At 31.8% G+C, this 10,734-nt stretch overlaps 1 protein-coding gene across 1 annotated transcript; it reads left to right on the forward strand.

The window, feature by feature from the left end:
- The first annotated feature begins 320 nt into the window (after window positions 1-320).
- FUT9 (fucosyltransferase 9) lies at window positions 321-1,403 on the forward strand. Its single transcript, XM_053709099.1, has one exon. It carries the CDS (start codon window positions 324-326, stop codon window positions 1,401-1,403), a length of 1,080 nt encoding a protein of 359 aa, XP_053565074.1. The 5' UTR covers window positions 321-323.
- Window positions 1,404-10,734: the final 9,331 nt, after the last annotated feature.

The raw sequence follows: 10,734 nt of genomic DNA on the forward strand, positions 1-10,734 counted from the left end.
GCTCAAAAGGGAATTTCTGATTAATTGGAATGCCGCTATTGAATTGTCTTTATGCAAATTATTGGGTAGTATGCATGGTGCAAAGGTAAATCAAAGATGTCTTTGACTATGAAATGCTAAGGACAAAAATACATATTTGTAAAGAAAAATGTTTTTTCTCAACAACATTTAAAAACAACAAAGCAAATTTCGCAATAGCTTCATTTTCACACAACAAATTTTCTAATTATTCAAAACAAAAATCTTCTTTGCAGTGTCATAGAACTGTTGCTATTGAATTTTGAATATCCACTGATAATCTCTCTTGTTTTTCAGGGCAAAGTATGACATCAACATCTAAAGGAATTTTCCGACCATTTTTAGTTATCTGCATTGTGTTTATCTGTTTCATGATATGTTTACTGATATATGTGAAGCCAACAAACAACTGGATCTCCAGCCCTATAGAATCAGCTAACACTGTCCTTAAAATGAAGAAATTTTTCTCCTCTAAAAATGAACCCATCAATGAAACCATCATTCTTATTTGGGTGTGGCCTTTTGGACAAACATTTGAACTCAAATCTTGTCAGACTTTATTTAATATACATGGATGCCATTTAACTACCAACCGTTCACTGTACCACAGAGCAGATGCTGTTCTTATACATCATAGAGACATAAGCTGGGATCTGACTAACTTACCCCCACCATCTAGGCCACCTTTTCAGAAATGGATTTGGATGAACTTGGAGTCACCAACTCATACACCACAAACAAGTGGCATTGAGAACTTATTTAATCTGACTTTGACCTACAGACGTGACTCAGATATTCAAGTGCCCTATGGCTATTTGGCTGTAAGTACACAGCCCTTTGAGTTTGAAGTGCCAAGCAAAGACAAGCTTGTGTGTTGGGTTGTGAGTAACTGGAATCCTGAGCATGCTAGGGTGAAATATTATAATGAACTCAACAAATACATTGAGATCTTAACATATGGTCAAGCATTTGGAGAGTACTTAAGTGACACAAGCCTAATCCCTACAATTGCTTCTTGTAAATTTTACCTTTCTTTTGAAAATTCCATCCACAAAGATTATATTACAGAAAAACTTTATAATGCATTGGTAGCTGGATCTGTGCCAGTCGTTCTTGGTCCTTCAAGAGAAAATTATGAGAATTATATCCCAGGAGATTCTTTTATTCATGTTGAAGACTTTCTTTCTCCAAGAGATCTAGCAGACCACCTTCTAATGTTGAATAAGGATACTGAAAGGTACCTTAGCTACTTTAATTGGAAGAAGCACTTTACAGTTAATCTTTCTCAGTTTTGGGAGTCACATGCATGCCTGGCATGTGAACATGTAAAAAGACATAAAGAATATAAATCTGTCAGCAATCTAGATAAATGGTTTTGGAATTAAACCATTATATGTCAGCACTTTGAAGGAAAAAATCATTATTTCTGTTATCCACGTTAAGATAAAAGTTTAGTGCTTTGTCTCACAGTTTACGGCTCTGTTGGAAGCATAATTTACTGTATACTGTTTAAGACACAAAAAACTTGTATTCATCATCTAAAACATCAGCTTTCATCTTTATGAGAAAACAGTATGGAGCCATCAGTGTGAACAGAGAAAGATTTTTACTTACTCTGAATGTTAATCAATTTTTCATACTTTTTTAACATGTCAACTAAGCTACAGTGTTACTTAGCATTTGTAATTTGCCATGTTTTCTATGTGATTGTCTCAGTGTAAATGGAAATGATGCTACAATCTTGCATATATCGGATATTGAGATCAACCATTTTTAAATAAATGTCAACATTTTGAGTGCCAATCTGGGAATGCTTTAGATGTTAAAGTAGCATTTTGAAAAGCTAAAACAAAGACTGTTTCAATACTGTTCATCACAGTAAACTGATCATTTTAATGTGCAGCATAGTAAGATAGGATTTACTTAACACTTGCTGAACCTTTGCCACAAAAGCCTGGTCATCTCATCCATCACACATCACGATTTGTGGTTTTATTCTTTGAATTGCTCTTGTTCTGCATTATTGTTCAGATGTAATTTTTTGCTGAACTGATTTTCTAGAGCTCTTGTTTTCGTCTTCTGTATTAAATGATGTTTGTGTTCTGAGTAATTTCAGAAATGAATTACAGATCTTAATTTTCTTCTAACAATTTTAATAGCACTAAAATTGATACATCTATTAATACTACAAAATATCTACTTTGACAAATGGTTTTCATTAAAGGATCCACAATATTATAGCACTTTAATATAAATAAGAAGACAAACGTTGTGTTAAATCAGAAGAAATGGGCTACTCATATATTGTAATTCTATTGTGACGATAAATTGTAATTCTAGCGTGAACAAGGGATGCCAAGCTTGTGTTTTTTTTTTATTATTGAGACTAGCAGATTATTCTTAAAGATACCTACATTTGAACAAGGATCATTGCTATTGATTATACTAAATTCTAGATGTTAAGTCCTAACCTAATTTTAAAATGTTATATAGTTTTTAAGGAAATTCTTGAATACATATATTTTGTGTTTAGGCTAGTACAGGATTATCACCCCACAAAACAGTGAATTTAACAGATATGACAACAATCTTTACTATTGGGACAATAAAGGACACTAGTAATAGTATTATTTTTAAAATATTGATTTAAAATTGCATTCAAAAGAAGCAGAGAGAATAAAACTAAGTTTTTTTTTTTTTTTAGAAGAATCTATTTAATTGAAACATGACTAGGGATGAGCGAATGTTTCAAAAAAATCGAAATTTAAAACGAATTTTGATACATTCGTTCATTCAAATCAAATTTCGAATGTTTATATAACATTCTAACACTTATTTTTGAATTTTTGTTTTCAAATTTTTCAATAAAATTTTAAAATATTCGTTCGAATAATAGAATGTTTAGCTATGTATTCATTTAATTTTGAAATGTGACATTCAAATTTGAAATTCACATTCAAATTCAAAATAGTATTTCTAGTTTACAACTGTGTTTGATAAATGTAATATTCGAATTTGAATGCTACATTCGAATGTAAAATTCAATTTCGAAACAGTATTTCTAGTCTAATACTGTGTTTTATAAATGTAATATTCGAATTTGAATGTGACATTCAAATTCAAAATAGTATTTCTAGTCTAATACTGTGTTTTTTAAATGTAATATTCGAATTTGAATGTGACATTCGAATTCGAATGTCACATTCAAATTCGAATGTCACATTCGAATTTGAAATAGTATTTCTAGTTTACAACTTTGTTTATTAAATGTAATATTCTAATTTGAATGCTACATTCGAATTCAAATGTTACATTCGAATTCGAAATACTATTTCTAGTCTAATACTGTGTTTTATAAATGTAATATTCAAATTCGAATGTGACATTCAAATTCAAATGTGACATTAGAATTCGAAATAAAAATAGTATTTCTAGTCTAATACTGTGTTTTATAAATGTAATATTCGAATTTGAAGGTGACATTCGAATTCGAATGTGCCATTAGAATTCAAAATAGTATTTCTAGTCTACAATTGTGTTTTATAAATGTAATATTCCAATTCGAATTTGACATTCGAAAGTGACATTCGAAAACTGTAAATAACATTCGATAATAGAATTTTTAAGAATATTTGTTCTTATCAACATTCTATTATGCAAATCGAATTTCTACAATAACATTTGTTCTAACATTCGAATTTGAATATAAACACATTTGCCCATCCCTAAACATGACATTTTTATAATAAGCAAAGACATGTTGGAAAACAGCCTAGCTTGACAATGTAAGAGTTGATCACATAAACCTAAGTAGAATCTGTTTGGTAGTAATTAAGCTTAATCTTATCTATACTCTTGCTTGAAGACTCTCACTACTGGAATTAATAGGGACATTTATTTAAATCCAGAGACAAATATATTTAAAGCAAACCGTTACTAACCCACCTGGTAATATGTGTAACGTTATTTAAATTAACAGTTAAACAAATGCAAAAGAAAATATTGGATTTTCTCAATTGTGAAATGTGAAAATGGCAAATTGGTAAAAAAGATTTTTTATCATCATAAGTATATAATTGAGATTTCTTTTTGTTTGGTTTTGGGTTTATGTTGGTGCTACTAATTTTACTGCAATGACGTGGGAAAAAAAATCCTGTAGACATTTTTGCAGTGTTGGATATTTTAGGTGAAAGAAAAAGTTATTTATTTAAAGGGCCAGTAAACCTAGGAAATAATGTTATATAATTCTGCACATAGTGCAGAATTATATATAACATTAGCTTAGCTCCAGATTTAAAAAGTGAATAGTTAAAAAGATATGACGCAAAGAAAACAGAACACCGCTCTTGGCTCTACTGAGCGGGTCTGTTTTCTTCTGCTAAGCGAATCTGGGCACGCTGTCTAATCACAGCCGGCCCGTTTGCGCTATTAACGTCAATGTAGCTTGCTCCCGCTACCAGACCAGAGTGGGAGCGAGCTACATTGATTTTAATAGCGCGATCGGGCGCACTGTGAATAGATATAATTTAAATGCCAAAAATAAGTATTAAAAATTAATTTTCTATTGATAAAAATAATATTAATGTAGCAGCTTACACTGAACTTTAGGGTGTGCAATTACTTTTATTTGTACACTGTAAGGTACAGCTTCCGTCACTACCTTGTTCCTAATGGTATATATATATATATATATATATATATATATATTATATATTGGCGCTCCTTTACTTTTTTCTTCTTTGTATTTCATATTGAGGTTTTGGATATCACCTCACTGTAAAGGGTAGCAACGCTGTACTGAGTTATAGGGTTTCGCATGTGTATGTGTGTATGTATGTATGTGTGTATATATGTGTGTGTATGTATGTGTGTATATGTCTATATATGTGTGTGTGTGTGTGTGTATGTGTGTATATATGTGTGTGTGTGTGTGTGTGTGAGTGTATATATGTATGTATATGTCTCTATATGTGTATGTATGTGTGTATATGTGTGTGTGTGTATGTATGTGTGTATATATGTGTGTATATATATATATATATATATATATATATATATATATATATATATATATATATATATATATATATACAGTATGTGTGTGTGTGTATATATGTGCGAGTGTGAGTGTGAGTGTATATATGTATGTGTATATGTCTGTATATGTGTGTGTATGTATGTGTGTATATGTGTGTATGTATGTGTGTGTATATGTGTGTGTGTGTGTGTGTGTGTATGTGTGTGTTTGTATGCGTGTATATGTCTGTATATCTGTGAGTGTATATATGTGTGTGTGTGTGTGTGTATGTATGTGTGTGTATGTACAGTATGTGTATGTATGTATGTATGTATGTATTTGTGTGTATGTACAGTATGTGTATGTGTGTGTTTATATGTGTGTATATGTGTGTATATGTCTGTATATGTGTGAGTGTGTGTGTGTGTGTGTTGACACCTTCACTTTAGTCTAAAGCTCTTTTAGAAATATATTTTCATCTTCATCATTACAAAAAAATGCTCTTTAACTACCAGTAAAAACATTTCTCTTTCAATCTATTTTTATGCCATTTGTTTGTTGAGAAAATAATAGTTTACACCATTGTACTGCATGCATTGAGTAAACAAACCCTGAGCCTAGTTGTTAGTCAGGGAAGTTTTTTTCGGTTATTTCTGTTAGCTTATATTATATACAGATCATATGTGGACTATGAGTTATATGGTATATTAACCTATAGCTTAAAAAAAACAACCTTGGTGAAACAAAGCATTTTAGTTCACTATGGTTAGCAAAAGGTAAAAATTTAGAGGGAAATTAATTAAATCATTAACATGGATTGAATGCAATTTTTTTATTTTTTTATTATTCAATAGTTTTTGAAATGTGCTTTAAATATTTTGACTGAAATCTGCATTTGCAATAGCTTCAAATGTTTGCTTGGATCAAGTTGATAATAGCTGTCATTATTTAATGTGACCATTTTGCTGTGTGTAACCTAAATATGTCAAAATATGTATAAGCTACAATTTAAATTTGTTATTTTTGCAGAATTTTAAACATAATTTATTTTAAAAAAAGTACATTCAAAATATCAGGTTCTTTCATTCTGATGACTGAGGTATAATGACTAAGGTTTGAAAACAAACAAATTTGAAAACAAAATAATGTAAAATTTTAAAAAATGAAGATGTTTAATATATTTTCAGATATTGGCTTAACAATCTAAATTTTATTATTGTGTTTAAAAAAAAAAAAAGTTTCAACATTGTCAAAACATGTAGCAATTTTATCTAAAAGTATATAAAATCTCTCCAGAATTGCACACTGCTTACAATAATACATATTTTTTCAGACAGTAATAACCATAAGGCTTTTCTAGTCTACCTATAATCCTATCTAAATATAGAGGATTAATTAACCCTCAGGATATATTAAAAGACAAAACAGTACAACATTCTGTGCTATACATCTGCTAGATCTCATTTTCTTCTTTTTTTTAATGGTCTGATATTTGGAAAATGTTCTTTAAAAATATGCAGGAGATTATCACCTAGATTATGAGTTTTGCATTACGGCTCTAACGCTGAAAAATGGCCATTTCAGCTTTAAAACAGTAACGCAGCCATTACGAGTCTTGTCGGTATAGCTGTACTGCAAGCATTTTAGCCTGTAAAACAATGTCAATCCTGCACTCAAAAATGATGTTCTATTCAAATCAGCCAATAGAATTTCAGTAGCTCTCATCCTATTGGCTGATTTCAACAGCCAATAGGATTTCAGTAGCTCTCATCCTATTGGCTGATTTTAATTTAAAAAATTAAATCAGTCAATAGGAATGCAAGGGATGCCATTTTGAAATGGCTCCCTTGCATTGAAGATTCAGTGTACAGTGGCAACCGTATGAAGAGGACGCTTGAAGGATGGACCCGCTCCGTGCCGCCGGGATGAAGATAGAAGACGCTGCCGGGATGAAGATAGAAGATGCCGCCTGGATGAAGATAGAAGACGATGCCTGGATGGATGAAGACCTCACCGCCTGGATGAAGACTTCTTGCCACCTGGATGTCCGTACTTCAAAAACTGTAAGTGGATCGTCGGAGGTTAGTGTTAGGTTTTTTTAAAACTTTTTTTTTTGTGTTTTTTTTTATATTAGAGTTGGGGCTTTCTTAAAAGAGCTAAATGCCCTTTTAAGGGCAATGCAAAAGAGCTTAATGCCCTTTTAAGGGCAATGCCCATACAAATGCCCTTTTCAGGGCAATGGGTAGCTTAGGTTTTTGTTAGAGTTAGGTTTTTTTTATTTTGGGGCGTTGGTTGGGTGGTGGGTTTTACTGTTGGGGGAGTCTTTGTATTTTTTTTACAGGGAAAAGAGATGATTTCTTTAGGGCAATGCCCTACAAAAGGCCCTTTTAAGGGCTATTGGTAGTTTTTTGTAGGCTAGGGGTTTTTGTTTTATTTTGGGGGGCTTTTTATTTTTATAGGGCTATTAGATTCGTTGTAATTGTTTTTATTTTGTATAATTTTGTTTGTTATTTTTCGTAATTTAGTATTTTTTATTTTTTGTAATTCTAGATTTACATTTTTTTAGTAGTGTTAGGTTTTTTTTAATGTTTATTTAATTTTTAGTTATTTTAATTTTAGTCTAATAGTTATGTTAGGTTAATTGTTAGTTCAAACTTAGGTTTTTTTAATTTCGCAGGTAAGTTTTTATTTATTTTAAGATAGGGATATTGTAATTTTAATTTAAAGTTAGGGTGTTGTTAGGTTTAGGGGTTAATAGTTTATTTTAGTTTTTTTGCGATGTGGGGGGCTGGCGGTTTAGGGGTTAATGGATTTATTTAGTGGTGGTGATATGGGAGGCCAGTGGTTTAGGGGTTAATAACTTTATTTAGTGGCAGCGATGTTGGGGAGCGGTTTAATAGGGGTTAATAGCTGTATTATAGTGTGGGTGATGTTGGGGTGCGTGGGAATAGGAGTTAATAACTTTATTATAGTGGAGATGATGTCGGGGAGTGGCATAATAGGGGTTAATAACTTTATTATAGTGGAGATGATGTCGGGGAGTGGCATAATAGGGGTTAATAACTTTTATTAGTGGCTGCGATGTCGGGAGTGACAGATTAGGGGTTAATAACTTTATTATAGTGTTGGTGATGTCGGGGCTGCAGATTATGGGTGTTTAGACTTGGGGTTTATGTTAAGGTGTTAGGTTTAAACTAATGTCTATGGGGAAAGCGTACATGAGCACGTATTCTCAGCCCTTGGATTTTGTGCGGTATGGAGCTCATCGCCACCATATCGCACGCACAAAGCGGTTTTTCAAAAACTTGTAATGGCAGCACTACGGAGGGTGAAATAACGCAACTTTTTTTAGTTAGTTTCGCACCCTCTATAGTGCAAAACTTGTTATTTAGGTGTATGTGAGCTATGAAACAGTATCATTATGATGTATTTCAAGTCATTTATTTTCCTGACAAACAAGCTTTGAACACTGTTAAATTATTAAATCATTGATTTTCCAAGTCTTCAAGTGGATTTTACTCCATTTGTATAAGCATATGAGGCTTATGAACCACATTTGTAGTACAAAAGGTGCAACTATTTCTATGAGCTATTTTTACTATAACATTTTTAATATAAAATTACACTGGAATATAGTAAAATAGTTTCATTTGACAAGTCCAACTCTTATCTGCAAGACACATTTATTTATGATCGTAAAAAAAAAAGTACTTACTTTGGCACAGAAAAAATGTATCCGTTTCCTCTAAACCCACAAACGGAACTGATTAATTAACCTACCATTCTATAACATTATTAGCAATGTGTTGAATAACTATTAACAGTAACTAACTGGTAAGCAAAAATTATTCAGAATTTAAAAATGAGGGGAAGGCATTTGCTACCATATAAAAGCAAAAAAAAAAAAAAAAAAAAAAAAGAAGAAGAAGGTAAACATGAATCACTTATTTTTCTAAGATTTTAAAAACTCTAAAACTAGTTTAAAATGTAATTTCTTCCCTCACACGATGTCCTAATACTTATCTGTGATGCTCAGTGTAACAGTTTTGCAGTGTATATGTTGTAGAGCAATGATTCTAGTAATGTTTGATAATAAAACATTTCCCAGAACTATACAACACTTCTCACAATTGCACATCTATCACCAGCACATATTGAAAGCACACAATACTACCTGGTAACACATATTTTTTTAATTCTAATTGTGTAAATTGCACTAAAGATACAATCAATTGATTATTATAACATTCAAAACACCCACATCAATAAAGAATAAGATTATGTTTGCAAAGTAGTTTAAGTGTGTCTATAGGCCATGGTTACATTTTCTAGTCAGTCTATATAATTGCCTCAGTGTTATTTTTTTTAATTCAATTGATTTTTCAACTGAACTTTTGCAATTGCAAGCTCCTTCTATTCCCCTCAGTCCATTCAAATGGCAAGTATGGTGCATAAACAATTATGTTATCAATGACACCTGGGCAGCAAATGGTTACGAGATCAAACCTTTAAATAACATAAATATATTTACGCACATAAATAAAATTAAAGGTAACTGTTGACTGTAGGAGAAAAGTACAACATCAAAATGATAAAATAAAAATCATAAAGTACCTATATATATATATATACCGCACATTATTTTTCTTTTCCAACTTGGTCTACTAGTGGACCATTGTGCTATTTGAATAAGGGTGGGTTTTATGCAGGGTGTGACATTCTGTAATTTTATTCTCAATGGCAAACAACATGTAATACTAAACAAAAGCATAACTAGAAACTGCTGAGGATGAATAGATAGATAGATAGATAGATAGATAGATAGATAGATAGATAGATAGATAGATAGATAGATGATAGATAGATAGATAGATAGATAGATAGATGATAGATAGATAGATAGATAGATAGATAGATGATAGATAAATGCACACAAAAATATTACACAATCATACCATCTAAACTCCTGGTAGTTTTAGTCATAATTCTAGAAAGATCTAGAAAGACACTTAAACATTTAAAGAAGGCATGCTTAATATTTTACATATAAGCTGGACTGTCATTAAAAGAAAATATATTAATCTATTTTTAGTATAATGTCCATTTGGCTAAACGTTTGAAAGTGATCTCTCCTAGCACAATATTAGTTCATAAGAATTGTTTAAAACAATAAGATAAATAGGAGGCAACATTAGACCAGGCCCAGACTGAAACCAAGGAAGAGGAATGTGAGACCCTATTGCTGATGGCCAGAAAAGGCTAAGGGGTAGATTTATGTAGTGTCAAGCGGACATGATTTGCTATATTGAATCATATCCGCTCGACATCGCTAAATGCCGACAGCATACGCTGTCTGCATTGATCATTGCACAAGCATCTCACTAGTGAAATGCTTGTGCAATGCCGCCCCCTGCTCACTGGCAACCAATCAGCCACTAGCAGAGGCTGTCAATCATCCTGATCGGATTGTAATTATTTTAATCTGCCACCTAAAAGGTGACAGAGAGGTTAAGGAGCAGTGGTTTTATGACCGCTGCTTCTTAACTTCCATTTCAGGCGAGCCTGAAATGATGGGACTCCGAAAACCGCATTTGCTGCTTCATAAATGGAGCCCATTATATATATATATATTACACTGGAATGTTTATTAGCAAGGGAAAAGTTTTTTTTTAAAGGTTACTTTTAATTTAATCTGTTTT

Source organism: Bombina bombina, chromosome 4 (genome assembly GCF_027579735.1).
Source record: "Bombina bombina isolate aBomBom1 chromosome 4, aBomBom1.pri, whole genome shotgun sequence".
Taxonomy (NCBI): Eukaryota; Metazoa; Chordata; class Amphibia; order Anura; family Bombinatoridae; genus Bombina; species Bombina bombina.